The following is a 15,260-nucleotide window of genomic DNA, read 5'->3' as shown; positions in this document are numbered from 1 at the left end:
TGAATTGTGGAATTCTATATCATTAGATATTCGATCGACAGAAAATTGTTAAGTATTCAAAGCTAAAATTAAACAGACGGATCTTACTTGCTCGTGTAGACTATGCACACCATATATTTCTAATATTGGATACTTGTAAACATCGCGATTTCTTCTTTGTTATATTTGTTATAGTTACAAGTTGGTGTTAATTAGCTGTTTATTAGCTAGTATTTTGTAAACCAACATTAAATAAAGTGAATAAAAAGAATATCACCGTTCCGGGTTGATATTATCGGTTCTGCATCTCGCTATCTACAGATCTTTTTCAAAAAATTGACTTCAGATTTGAAATCTTCATGTTGAAATTAGTTTATATTGAAAACTTCATGTTGTTTGGACCGTTTTGTCGCGAGTTACTTTGTTTTCAATATTTAGATATTTCTTTAGATTTGACCGTAATTGACCAAAAAATTTCACTGCAGCAACAAAGCCCATTGAGATGTACAGAAAAAGCTAAATTATGTAAATGGGGAAATTCGCTGCCTGACGGCCCAAACTACATGAAATTTTCAGCACAGACTAACTTCAACATGAAGATTCCGATTCTGTGATCCATTTTTGGCAAATACGAAGATGAAAAATAGCCCGGAACATAAAATAACAGTACACGCTTTTTTATAAGGAACTTATAATACTAAAAACGAAATCCCTAAGGAACTTTTCGATTTGAAAAAATTTTTGACTGCAAGCTTCAAGAACTAAAAAGCCGGTTCCATTCATTTGCAGCCAATACTCGCATAGATTGTTTGCTACTCGTGTGTCAAGTGCTTCATTGAGTAGTTTCTGCATATGCTGTCTCGCCCCTCTCTCTATTAAGTGTTAAGGCTTATTGTAGCCAAAACAAATTGAGGAACTATTAAGGAACTTTTGGTACTACAATTTGACGATTTGAGGTCTACGAAAAAGGAACTTTTGGAACTAGACCTTGAGGTAGGTTCCTTATAAAAAAAGCGTGTAATCCGTTAAAATATCAAACCCTTTCTTGGCCATATCTGGCCCAATCTTTCAGCCTATTTGAGTCCAAGTTTGTTTTCAAAGGCATATATTTTATGGCTTTGAAGTTATGTGGTCGAATGTCAAAAATTCTAAAAATTTATTTTGATGACGTCATACTTTAAAATTCTAAGTCAGTCCGCGGCAAATGAAATGAGATTGATCTGAGGGCAAATCACTCTTCAAAATGGTGTACGAGATTAAAAATCACTAGTGATTAGTTTGCGATTAAATCACTTTTGTGTTTGGTTAATTTGATTTTTAGTGACAAAAGTGATTAAATTGGGTTAAATTTGTGATTAATTTGTGATTATTTAGAAATTGAATCGTAGGTTTTCATGCGCAATAAACGCCGTTTGAACACGTGACGGTAAACTAATTCATAGGCTAAATTAAACAACACTGTTTCATAGGTTAAATGACAAACAATCATGCCAGTTTGGCAACGATTTTGCAACAAACTATATGAAATTGAAAAAGAAAACATAACCGGTCAAGGGTGGTGTATTCAGAGGAAAATTTGACCGTTCAGATTTGCAAAAGAAAAAAAGGTGCAAAACTTTAATAAGATTGAAAAAGAACAAAGTAATATTATATGAACAGCAGCAAAAGCAAAATTCTAAATCAATATGATATATGATGGGTTTTTTACATCATGGATGCAAGAGGTGAAATCAACTTGAAGTGAGAAACAGTGAACAGTTGCTGAACACCTAGCAAGGCAAATACATGTTTTCTGTTGTGTGGGCCATCTACGTTCGGCATAAGAATTTGAATATGCATCAAAAAAGCTATATTTCCTGAACAGTAGCATTACAATGGAGATGCAAATAGCCGGAAATGAAAAACAGTGAACAGTTGTTGAACAGAGACGGCGCCACAAAACTGAAACTGCGAGGGCTAAAAATAAAGTTTAATGACACCATGGTTGGGTCTGATGCGAATTTTTGAAATCAAGCCTTCTAGAATTGTTAAAAATGCATCTCCAGGACTAAAATCTAATAAAATACCATACCGCTCAGAATAGACAGTTCGACGCTTCTCAGAAAAACATTGATTATTGATTTTTAGAAAAAATTTAGAGTCATGCTGAAACTCTGGTGAGAGACGCTGGGGAACGAAGGAAAGGGTGGCCATTGGTTTAGAGTGCACATCTCAATGATGTTGAATTGACTGAGAGAATTTTGCTTCCTGAACACAAGTGCATCTTCTTTTTCTCGAGTACTTTCAGTTGGCCATGATTACACATCAAAAATTAAATTTCAATGATAAAGAGAGTTATCTACTGAATTGATGCAAATAAAAGACAAATAATAGAAATATATCTCAATAAGTTAGTAAAAAGATCAAATAAAATCAAGCAGTATATAAACACTTTTTTCTCTTTTGATTTCATACTCTGTTTCAAAAAATAATAGAAAGAACGGTAAAAAGATTTTGATCTCTGAAAAAGCGAAGGGGGGGGGGGCTATGACAAATGCATGTTTTTTGTTGTGAGGGCTATCTTCTTTCGTCATAAGAATTTGAATTTGCAACAAAAGAGCTATCTTTCCTGAACGGTAGCATTAGCAACATATATGCAAATGGCCTGAAATGGAAAACAGTGAACAGTTGTCGAACACCTTGTGAAAGACATTAAGGCAAATTCATGTGCACTGTTCTTTACCCCCTCGCAAATGATATCGCTATTGCAAAATGTCATTTCTGAAACTTTCACCGAGGGGAAAAAATTACAAGTTCCGGAATTATGGAACTTAATTATCAAACTTTATTTGGGGAAACTACAAGAATATGACATAAATCATTTGCCATAAATGTCACAGTTGCAACTGCAACAGCCGGAACTGTCTGGATCCGCCCCTACAGCAATCAGCAAAAAATGAATGAAAAATGGCTGTTATCAGGCGTGGTTTTTGGTCAGATCAACTTCAGTGGCATTTGGGCAACAAAAACAACCATGGTTGTTTCAGTGACCCGGGATCATAACGTGGCCTCAATTTTTGCTCCATCGCAGGGTACTTAGAAATAACTTGTTGTTTTGTTCAAGTTCCCGAGCGTGTGTTTGCAGATTTTCGAACGTGTTAATGAAAAGTTTGGAAAATTGCGAAAGGGACATTCTAAATATTGCATTTTCAATAACATATGCCGATAAACGTGGTCAAAGATTCTAATATCTATTTTTAAGTTATTTTTGTGATTATACTTTGTGATTAGTTTGACCTGTTTATCAATGTGATTAATTAGTGATTAAAGTGTGATTATTCTCGAGAGCGTACTTGATTTTAAGCAGTGATCTGCCTCTCGCATCTGAGACTTTGCAAGAATTTATCGGGATATATTGGGTCAAGTGACTCCCCAATATCTAGCTAGACTAAGATGTGAGGGACCGCAGATGTTGAGTTCCGAGATTCAGAGATTCCATAGTTCAGAGATTCAATGCAAGTCCTATTCTGTGGTTACGAAATAATTTGGATTGCTTTTTAGCAAGTTCGATATTGAAGCATTTTTTCACAGACATATAGCAAAGATCAAATGCTAGGGGCAGGGCTTCTCTTTTGTACCTCAAACGCCCGTATCAACCCCACTCATAAAACAAATCCCTTTCCCCGAATTTCATGAGACTCCCTTGTTATTGCCGAAAAGTAGCCAATAATTACATTTTGTCATTGTTTTTTTTGAAAATTTTGCGCAAGAGTCCCCATTGTTTTTTAGATAACACCCCCTGGTCAGTTGAAACCAGTGCCAATTGGCACTTTTGCCAGGTTACTCCTCTGATTAAAATAAGGCTGAGTCTGAACTCTACAGGTTAGAAATTAGTACTTTAATAAAAAACCTGTAGAAGTTTGGTGAACTATAAAGTAGATTAGCAATTAAACCGATTTCAGATGGACGGTAGTGATTTCAAAACGCTAATTGCCATCAGCTTCAAGGATGCAGTTCTCAAACTTACCAGGAGTCGATTCTGCCATACTCTTCGAGAGAAACTTCATCAAAAACCCAATATGACTTGAGCAACATGATCCAAAAGTTCCTTGCGCCACGTCTTGTTTATACAAACTTACTCGTGCATGAAAGATCAGTCCGGCTCATCTTCCAACCCTTCCTTTCTTCTCCTATTATCAATTATGCCCCTTTGTTTACAAATAATGTGTCTCACTCCGCACTTTCCTGTGACGTCATTACACGCGGGAGAAGCAATACAAAGGGCGACTGGACGTATGAGCAATGAATTTATATTGATAACACAAGCAAAGCGCACAAAAATTTTTACGGCATACCGGCTTCGTTTATGTTTCCTGTTTACACGAATCGAAAGCCGTATAATTATCTGCATCTGTATAATTATCATAAAACTTTCAGGCGCGGGTCTAGCCAAAATTTTGACCGGTTTTGGGGTGCTTTACCACGTTACAGCCCTGTGTGTTATTGGTCCATAAATATTGTTAAAAGTTGCTTAATGAGTTTAGTAATATGTGATTAATTTGCCCCCACTTTATCTAAAATATCACAATTTTACTCTGTTCAGCATGGCCTTTGATCCTCTTCTTGCAACTGCAAATCTAATTTTCTTGAATTTTTCCGACAAAAATAAAGTCTAGTCCCGCAATACAAAACCTCAGATTCTTATTTGCATCCGTATTTTATTTTGTATTATTTTGTTTTAAAGCGTCCACACTTTCAAGCTATGGATATCGATATCGAATATGCTTTTTAGCCACTGGTTTTCAGAAAACAATAGCCACCGGTTTCAATACTGGCGCATAGATAGCATACTCCAAACTGTCACTTCGAGTGGCGACTGATTTCCTCGATTTTTAATTACTCGGATACTTAGGGATAAAAGACGAATTAGGAAGCTGGGAATTCTGTCAGAATCTTATTGGGGTTCAGAAGAACTGTAGTCAGTCAGGGAGAAATGCAGCAATTGTTGCAATTGAAATTTTGGATCAAAAATTCAAGATTTACAGAGTATTTTGAAACCTATACAACCGGTCTAGATCCGCGCCTGATTTTGTTACAAATTTATAATTTGAGCAGGGCTCCGGCAGAGCGGTCCAAAAGGGTGACGTTCCCCATTTTTAAGGAAATAAAAGAGGTCATTTGCAAAGATTTTCGTATTATGTTCATTATTTGCAATTTAAAGCCCTTTTATCATCTAACTTTTTGTTTGCGTCGATGGCCGTGTTAAGAGATCATATGCAAGGAATTGGTAACTTAAGCTTGCTGCTACAACAAACTTTCCCAAATGAAAAGTGATATCCAGTTTAAGATTGTTTGCAATGCAGAAACCTTTCTGGCCGCAATTCAAAATATTATATTTTTCAATTAACAATTGTCAATTATTAGTCCTCGCATTAAGTACCTTTGGCATATCTAATTGGGCCGAAATCGACATATTTATGGACAAGATTCAATTATTTCAAAATATGGCAAGATTCGACGCTAAAGAGGTAGCAATTATATTGATAATTGCTTGGCAATCCCTATTTTTCCTTTGGTTTTGGCATAATGTTATTTTAATGCAATTTTCTATTTGTTGTGCTTTTGGCAGAATAAGAAAGGGCACTCTTGCCAACAAAGTCTACGACATCATCTTGCTAATTAAGTTTGCTTACCGTATATTTAAAATTCCAAAAATTGATAATTTCTCCTAGAACTACAATCTTTTCTAAAGGTTTGGCTAAATTTTCAGTTGCATTCCTATCTTCCACGCCGAATATGGTTATATGTTAAAGCTGATGATTGAATCGATTTTTTCAAAAATTATGTGCGATTTCCTACATCAAAATATAACTTTTAGACAAGAAATAGAGGAAATAGTGTCCCCGAAATTCCAATATACACCTTTATATATAACAAGATCTAAGAACAGTCTAAATTTTCAAAAAGTAGATTTGCCGGGCTTCAGTTACCCTTGGGTGGGTACCAGATTCTCCTGCATTAAAGGCATTTGACACATGTAAAAGTGGCTTACGAGCGGTTGACCAATCAAATTGCGCACAGAGTAAAACACGTGAACAGTTTCCACCTTTCTGCAAATCGGCGAAATCCTAGAGCAGCGCACAGTGGTTTCACGTGAGCAGTTTCTAATTCCTTTCTTGTGCGCGAGCTCTGAGCAATTTGGCCTAAGTTATTTTTGGAGTCGCTGTGCTTATGCATGTCAAATGCCTTTAAGGGAAGGGACCGAGCGGAGTAGAGGAAAATAATCGAGACAAAGTAGATGCACATTTTTGTTCAGGAATTAAAATTTTCTCAATCAATACAACTGCTTCTTGTTATTCACATCGTTGTGCACTTTGAACCAAAGGTCACCCTTCCTTTCTTACCTAAACGTCTGTCACTAACGTTTGTTTAGCATGACTCCGCCCCTCCCAATTTTGTCCTCAAAATCAAGAAGCAGTTTTTTTTAAGATCGTCGAATTCTCTGTTCTGAGGGTTATAGTAATTTGTTAAATTTTAGTCCGGGAGATGAATCTATAGCCATTCTAGAAGGCTGAATTTCAAAAATCTTCTTTCGCATCGGACCCAACATGGTGGGTCCTCCTATATCACTAAACTTGATTCTCAGCTCCCCTCCCAGGTTCATTTTCAGCTCCCCTTCCCGTCTCTGAGAAGAGGATCAAATGGACCGAGTAAATTGCGGCAATTTAGATAAAGTGTGGGCAAATTAATCACATTCTACTAACCTCAATAGCAACTTTTGGGAATATTTATGGACCAACAACACAAAACTGTAACCGGGAAAAACACCCCGAAACCGGTGAAAATTTTGGCTGGATCCGCGCCTGCCTAGACCTCTGCAGAATGTCTGCAAACTTCCAGAAAAGTAACAAGGACCTTCCTTTCCCTTTCCTGTTTTTCCATAAATGCACTTAATCTAATCAAGATAAGATAAGGAACTTATTTTATCTCGATTCAATTTAAAAGGCTATGGCATTGCCAAAGTATATTTAAATTATTAAAATTATTAAAAACATAAAGAACAAAAGGTATAAAGTGGTTCTTTTGTCAAAATTTTTGGAGCCAGCCAACATCTTTTTGATGGCCAGGTAAGATTCATCCTAAAGATATTTGATCTCCAGATATTCTATGTTGCAATTAATTATGCCCTTTCTCTTCGACTTGCCTAGAAGATTGCATGAGTTGCTTACATCCACTAATGAAAAAAAAGAAATTTTACGTTTTAACTTAGGCCTAGAACATTTCTATCAATTTTTGATTGGCTAAATTCAATCTTCAAAGCGGCTCATTCCATTTGCCCCACCAGTCAGTTTTTTGAAATATACTTTTCTTTATTCATTACAAGAATATAGGGGCAGGAACCGCGCAGCCATTGGGCTAGCAGGGGCTATAGCCCCGCCCCCACTTTTTGCAATAATAGGCTAGAAACTTTTTTTGAAGGTTTACTCTAACGCAACTTGGGATAGTCTACCCCTATGTAGTAGCAGTTCTCATTGACTGGGAACCATTTTTGTTCTTTTTCTAGGTGTTTCATCTTGTTTAATGATATGATGTATTTTTTATACTTGATTAGCTTGGTTTTTATTACCCTCGAGCTAAGTCTATCTATTTCTATAGTTTTTTCTATCTCCTCTGAACCAGACTGTTTATAAAAATTCAATAGAAATAAGCAAGTATTTTCTAAAAGGGGCGTTTTCCGGCGTTCAAGAGGGCGTGGCCTCAAAATGTTTTCGGTCACACCCATTTCAGCCCCTCCACTTTTAGAGTTGTGCGCGGTCCCTGTATAGGGGTTGTACTTGCGCTTGATGCTAACTATTTACACCTACAACACGATCGCAGGCACAAGGGACCTGTGTGCAAGGGACAAGTAAATGATGACATGAACATCAGCACAAGCACGCGACTTTCCATTTTTATGCATACGCTTGTGGTGTTGTGCTATTTTCTTTTGCTAAAATACTAAAAGCACAAGCGCAAGTGATCTAGAAAATTAAGCTAGGCCTTTTGCTTTTGTGTATAGACTGTCCTACTAGAGAATACGATATTTGCTTGAGTTATCCCGCACGAGAGGTTGGTTTCTTTTATACAGTGTCTAATAAAAAATATGCGGATAATCTCCAAATAACCTGGGCATAATTTGAGACAGATACATAGACAGAAAAGTGTTATTAAACAGACTTTACGATTGATAAGATTGTTACCAGATACAAATATTGCGACTACCAGATATATTTCTTGACAGCACTCAGATGATGTCTGTCTGTTCCAGGGTACTTGAGTCTAGGGAAGCTTCAGTTTAGGGAAAAATGCAGCCATCAGAATTAAGATATTGGGGGAAACAACAGATGAGATTGAAATACGTATTGTTCTGACGCTTGCTTTTGAAAGTCCGGCTTCAACAAAGAATTGGTAATGAATCTTGCACAACATACGTTGTCCATGTGAACCTAAGACCAGTTTTCACACGAATTCCAGTTGTTTACGACAGAAATTTCAGCTCAATAAATTGTCCAGTTAATTCAAGCCATGAGTCAGTTCAAATCAGATATATCTCAATATCATGAAGCAATATTAATGAGTCTAGCATATTGAATCTATCATATCCAAGAGACAGAAGGGACTGGAACTAGTGCGAGAATGACGTAACGATAAAAGCAGCTTCGTTGTTTTCATTTCATGTATAGCAAGTATTCGTGTGAATTTGCAATGGCAATCAAAATCAAAAAATGCGGAGTGTCAAATTAATCTTTGTGGGTATGCAAAATTTGTCCTTTGTTTCGTACTCTAGGACCGGTCAGATATTTGTCTGGCAACGTCGTCAACGCCTTCATGATGCAGAAGTCTTATCCAAAAAGAGTCTCTGATAAAGAAGGTCGCCACGGATTTGCCTAGCCAGAAATGTGACTAGCATGAAAGTTGCTTGGGTATTGCTTAATATTTGTAAACACAGACAATCCATTTTCGTTGCTTCGTAAGTTTGCTACTCAAAAAATCTAAGCTGAGTTCTAGGTTTGTTTGATCAGAACAAGCATGAAAAAATGTTAGTCGAAGAAGTCCTTAAACCACTTTGCCTATACAAATAAAACGCGTTCTCAACTTTAAGCAACAGCTGATTGAATCAAAATGGCTCGCAAACTAACTGTTTGTGTTTCCCAGACATTTTGAGCAACCCAAAACGCTCAAGAAGCAACCAGGCTGGAATGGAGGTGTCTTGTACCTTACAAATATGATGGAGAGAGTTTTATATAGACAATGAGAATTTCTACGTTGAAATAGTAATTTTCCTATAGATGAGCCTGCAAGCAGCCCAACTTTCCGTGTTATCGGATAGGTCGCGGAGAATGTTTAAACAGCAGTTTGTGTCCAAAATCACGACTAACTACGATATATAGGCATTGCGCATATGAGGAGAAACCTGTCAGTGAGGAGGAGAGTGACTTCAACAATATGTTTATCTGGTATAGACGCAGATGCTGTAACCTGGCAAATTCGTGTCCTATTGCCTGCAAACGTCACATAAAAGAATGTATAAAAGTTTATCTTTGCAGCTGATAAATGTCCTTGTCCGTGTACTCGGCCCCGTCATGTACTTAGGGCACCCATAGCTAGGCTCTGCTTGCCTGCCATTACACTGCGATTCATGAATGCAGAGACGCATATGGTACCGACACACTATTTCAGGGAAAGAAAAACCCTGATTGTTGGGATTATACGCAAACGCCATTGGAGAATCGAACATAGAGGTGGACAGTCTAATGCTTAACCTTCTTCTTTCAAAGTGTGGTCAGGAAATGGCAGCAATAGCCAATAAAAGTTACTCAGGTGTTCAGATAGATGATCAACTGAGCTAAGACAAACAATTCGGTAGTATGAAAACCGCAGCCAATCGACCTCTTTGACGTGTGAGCAATTCTTACATATATATACTAGATTGCTTGCGGTACAATATGGTGCTATGATAACGATCAATGTAAGTAAATTTTACCAGGAAATATTTTTTGAAATAAATAACGTTTCGTGCATAGCCCGTTATCAAGTGTGATAACGAGCATAGCTTGTCGTTATTTATTTTAAAAATTCCCCTGGTACAATCTACTTTCATTGATCATTATTATTCTTACATATATCTCTAATTAAATGTAATTAAATGCAAAACACGGTATCTTGACGGTATCATCCATTACAAAAAGGGACAGCTACGGCAACTAATAAAGGAAGGGGATTTTATGGAAAGGAATACAGATATCGGCAAAAAAAATTTCCCGAAAATCAAAGTTAGAGAACGTGGTGATATTTCAACACGGAACGGACATTCAATGAAGTAGAACACGAAAACGGAAAATTTGCCCAACGCTACACAGAAATGTTACCCCATAAAACCCCCTATAAGTTCTTGGATTCGTTTGAATGATACCTGCGGTCTACTAAATTGATTTTAGGATCCCGCTACCAAGACGGCAAAAGGGGTTCAATTACAACAGACAATTTTACGAAACTACTTTCACGAAATATCGAGTTTACGAAACTGTCACACGTGAAAAGAAATATTGAGTTAATTTCTGCACGACACGCACGACTCGCCCAGACACCTCCCTTGCCTGTTGCTCGAGCGCCTTTCTTAGCATCGAACATTAGCGTAACAAAAACACTTGAAAAACGGACATTACAAGATAATAATAATTTTTTATTTTCACATTTATAATTGCTACAAGCATTGCCAAAAGTAACACTCAGCAAAATGTTTTTATATTTTTCAATTCTTTTCCCGAATACTCTCACTTTGTGCCCGCACCCAAATAACGTAGATAATTAAAAAAATATCTTACTTCAGTCGTAGGAAAAAACTTACTTTCCAATCCCCTACGTCGTTGCAGTTAACCAACATTGTTCAAAGGGGAGAGGGGCATGGTTGAATTTGAACTTGCGACTGACGTAAGTATACCAAGACTTTGGGCAGGCCTTGCAGAGATTTACTGCGACTATCTGCAGTCAAATACACGCCACTTGGTTGCTTGCCTTTTTGATATCGTGCAAAACAACTATCAAAAGCGGGATGGTCGAACGCGATGAGATGGTTTTGATTAATCTTGACTAGTGAAAGTTCTATAGAATGTTCTAGAATGTGATTGGTCTATCAGTACTCTCGTGATTTAGAAGACAAAGACTAGACAACTTTGAAATGAAGTTTTGCTCTTTGCGCAAGGATTCCTGCAGTCTGCGTATGCACAAGTAGAAAATGTGTGCAAAGGCGATAAATTTTGAATCAGAACTGACAGTTTATAAAAAGTCAAAACAAAACGATCTTACCTTGCAAACTCGATGCCTGTCTTTACGGCGTTTGCACTTGGGGCTCTGCAAGTAAAATAAAGAGACGATTCACGAATGAAGACACTGGGGTTTCCACACTGGGGCCTAACATCTGTTTTTGAAATGCCTAATTAAACACAGGGCAACAGGTACGCCAAAGGTGACGTCACATAACAGGTGCCCACTTAGCTAGAATCCATTTACTTAAACTGAATTTTGATTGAAATAGAATGGCTCCGTGCAAGCAGAAGAAAAGACACTGGTCAGGGTAATTTTAGCCCACCATTAGCTTTTCAACCTGATGATTAAATTAAAAATTTGCTATTAAACTTGCACATCTACTCAATTTGACATGAATTTGCAGTGTTATGAAAAGTACCGAAGAAGCGGAAATCGCATCTATGGCTACATTGGTGATGTTTAAGCTAAAGAGTGAGCTTTTCTTCGCTACCAACAAAGCGGATTAAATCAAGTTCAGCTTTTTCACATCACAATTTTAGAAATAATTTTCAAGGCAATAAAACTCATGAAAAGACAAATTTGGTAAAACTAGTTTCTCGGGGAGTGTTAGACAAGATTAGAAGTGACGTCATCGATACCAAGCAGATCAGCTGACTCATTTGAAGATCAATAATATATATTTTGGTTTCTTTATGGCAAGAACATATGACAGAAAATGTGAAGATGGAATCAAAGACATGCTATTTCCCCTTTTCAACGGTTTTTATTTCAAGGTAGTCAGAAAACCGATAGCAACTAGGAATTGTCCATCCCATACAGGGATGTAAATTGATGAATATTTTTGGAAAAATGAAGGGTGCGAAATATCCGACCGACAATATGCTGATTGTAATTTTCTGATTCATTTCATTCAACCGAAATTAACAATATTTATTAAGCATCTTATTACATTTACTTGCAAGAGTCTTTCATAGTACTAGTCAGTCTAGCATTTCGCGAATAAACGTGTGCATAACAAACAGGTGAAAAAACCAATTAAGATAAAATGGAGATAGATTGTACAATGCAGAGGCGGATCCAGAGTGAGTTCCTTGGTGCACAGTACTCAGTCAGTTTTCCAACATACAGCTAAAAATAGTGTTGCCTAAAATAAGTAATATTTAGACTAAAAAAGTGAAACCTATAAATTATAACTTTTATCGCAGTCTATTCAAAATCTTAAAATGGCCAGTTTGATGTGATTCGCTCGCCCTTTTCCTTCCTTCTTCTCTGTCGTGATTTTGAAACGATTTTCCAGACGCTGTGGAGGACAACAGCAGTCCTAGAACTCGGATATGAACGTTTTGTGCCTCGGAAGTGAATGAATTAAAACAAAGAAATTTTTGTTTAGAACACGGATGAAACTCAGTCAAAGCAGCATCTGGAACTTGGAAATGATACCATATTTGTAAGAGAGCTGTACAATAGCCAGTAGTTGATTGGCTACCTATTGTTTCTGATCTGTTGTGGAACTGCAAAACTTTGAATTCGAAATGGCGACTGCAGATGTCTTAATTTCACGACCCTCGCAGCATTCTAGCAGATTATTAAGCGTTTGAGATAAAACCAGGAAGTATCGTTAATTTTCCAGGAGCATGTACTATCTTTATCTCGGCAAGGGAGACCTATGGTCAGACGGAACACAATATTTTGAAAACAGGCTGGTGTCTACGTAGGCAAAACAACAAATTGCGAGCAAAACAAAAAGGGAAAAACTTTGCTGTGGCATCCAAGACAAACAAGAGGGTATTTAGAAAGGGAGGGGGTTGCAGGAATTTTTACAGAGGCACTGGTTTCTGTCGGAAAGAGTCTATAATCTAGAGTTAGTGGGTGGTAGTACCTACCCCTCCCCCTCAATGGTACCAAAATGCATAAATATGAATAATAATGTTGTCTTAGGCACAATTATCAATGCATTACCTGAAAGACCCTAGCCTTGGCCTGGAAGTCAGCCAGATTTTTTGCTGGATCCACCCTTGTACAAGGAGTACGAAAAATATTGTCAAACTTAACACAAGATTGCTAAAGCTATCGATTCTAGGTAGAAAATGCAAGCCTAGACATAAGGTAGAATGAAAAATAACCGCTACAGTTCAGTTACTCTAAAGATCCTAGGGAAGGGATGGGAAGGGATTCTTATCCCCAAACAAGCTATCGACGCGTGACCTTAAAATTTCAGTACAAATTATTTATACTGACACAACTTCGCGTGCAAGAACGACCTGAAGTCGCTATCACGCTCGCATACGCGATTCTATTGTAACCTTCTTCTTTGCTTATACGCTTTTTTATCTTCTTGGACTAAATTAATTCAGCAATATTGTACCAAAATTGTCCCAGTCCTTGGCTTACTAAACCTTGAAACAGTATTATAAGTTTCTGTCATTTCCATTCTTAATTGAGAACATTTTCAGCAATGGCGTTATGGAATATTATTCTCTGACTTAAAAACATTGGTATTACGACTCTGGAAGCCAGGGTATTTGTCTACTAGCAGAGACACAGAATTAGGGCTACTTGTAGAGTTACGCGGTGGTATTCTAGCGTTGCTATTATATATGGTACATTGCAGCTTTTATTTTGGCTATATTTGAAAATATTTTATCTCCTTGTTGAGAGTGTAGGTCTTTTTTAGGTGGTAATAGTTCTTAAGGTTGACGTCATAACAATTATCTTTTTAAAAGATGTGCCTTTTGACAACATAAAACTAAAAAAGAATTAGATATACCTAGAAGTGTGAAATCAATTCAATATGCTCCAACTTGGCTGAGACACACCAGATTGAAAAGCTTAGTTTTGCCAATGGAAATCTGTTACATTATTTTCTTTTTAGATAGAAGAGCCAAGGCCACGTTACAAGGGTTTGAAGGGGGGGGGGGTGGGGGGAGAGCTTTTACTTATGGGTCATTTATAATGGAAACTGTTATAGATCTTGGTTGTTTTGCATTTTCAGGTATATTTCATGCTGTTCTATAGATTTTTGTTACCACAACCCAAAAGTTTGGAAAGATTTTATGACATCAACATTTTGGAACTCTGTCATCGTGTCTTGTTATATAGTTTGAGGTACAGCATTAAAGGAGCACCGTTTAGGGGTCCAAGGTTATGCTGCCTCTGAAAAGAGCATTTAGGGCTGCTTCCTTTGTTCTGATAGCCTTATAACCATACAATTCAGTTGGGGGATAACTTTTAGTTTATTCAATGATAAAGGTATTCAATGATTTAGAATGCATTCAATGATAAAGGATAACTGAATAAAACCAGATTGAAATATGCCATTGATGGATGAATGAAATACTACAGTTTTCTGAAAATGATAGACATCTTAAAACTCGCGAGGGGCACTTCTCATCCACAAAAGGGGTATGTCTCGGATTAGGCAGAAAGTTGGGGAATGCATGGCCGGGTCTTAATGGCCCCTAAGCCACGGTTAAAGTTATACTAAATTAGCAAGGATTAAAAGGAATCGAAATGAGCAGTCAAGAACCAAAGCACTTGAAAAGTCCAAAAAAGAAAATGTTGACATCTGTTGAGCAAAGTAGTGATTCGCATGAAAAACAACTGCTCATAAATGTGCCTTATCTTTCAAAGCAGATAGTCTCAGGCCTCGCTAACTAAAATATAGTAAACTCAATTTTTTTGTGACCGGCCTCTTTGTAGAGGATAAATGGACGATGATTTAAAGATGGATTGCAGATTGGCGGAAAAGCTTTAAAAATACTGGAAACAGATGAGTACTGGACCGGACAGATACTGGGTCAGACTGCCCGGACTTGTCTTGGACTGGGCGAGTACTGGACCAGACGTTGATGGACCGGACAGGTACAGGGAACCTGTGCACGATTTCTTTATAAAGATAGAACGAGCGAGTGATCGATCTGTGGGAATGCAAGACTCACTTTTACAGCTCTTCTCAACAAAATATAGAGAGTCGAATATAGAGTATTAAATTTTTT

The 15,260-nt window shown here is 37.3% G+C and overlaps 1 protein-coding gene across 2 annotated transcripts in view; it reads right to left on the bottom strand.

Annotated features, from left to right (window-relative positions):
• LOC135694795 (3',5'-cyclic-AMP phosphodiesterase 4C) overlaps window positions 1-4,336 on the bottom strand; it is a 93,072-nt gene extending 88,736 nt beyond the window's left edge. The window contains exon 1 of one of the 2 annotated variants that reach the window (XM_065213665.2): window positions 3,986-4,336. In XM_065213665.2, the coding sequence (XP_065069737.1) occupies window positions 3,986-4,053 (68 nt within the window). In that variant the 5' untranslated portion in view covers window positions 4,054-4,336. The remainder of the gene's footprint in view (window positions 1-3,985) is intronic. The other variant, XM_065213667.2, reaches the window with a different exon arrangement.
• Between the last annotated feature and the right edge of the window lie 10,924 nt (window positions 4,337-15,260).

Source organism: Rhopilema esculentum, chromosome 8, assembly GCF_057945365.1.
Source record: "Rhopilema esculentum isolate cy_ngs chromosome 8, ASM5794536v1, whole genome shotgun sequence".
Taxonomy (NCBI): Eukaryota; Metazoa; Cnidaria; class Scyphozoa; order Rhizostomeae; family Rhizostomatidae; genus Rhopilema; species Rhopilema esculentum.
The sequence above is the reverse complement of the archived record's forward strand: the minus strand, read 5'-3'. Positions and strand labels throughout refer to the sequence as shown.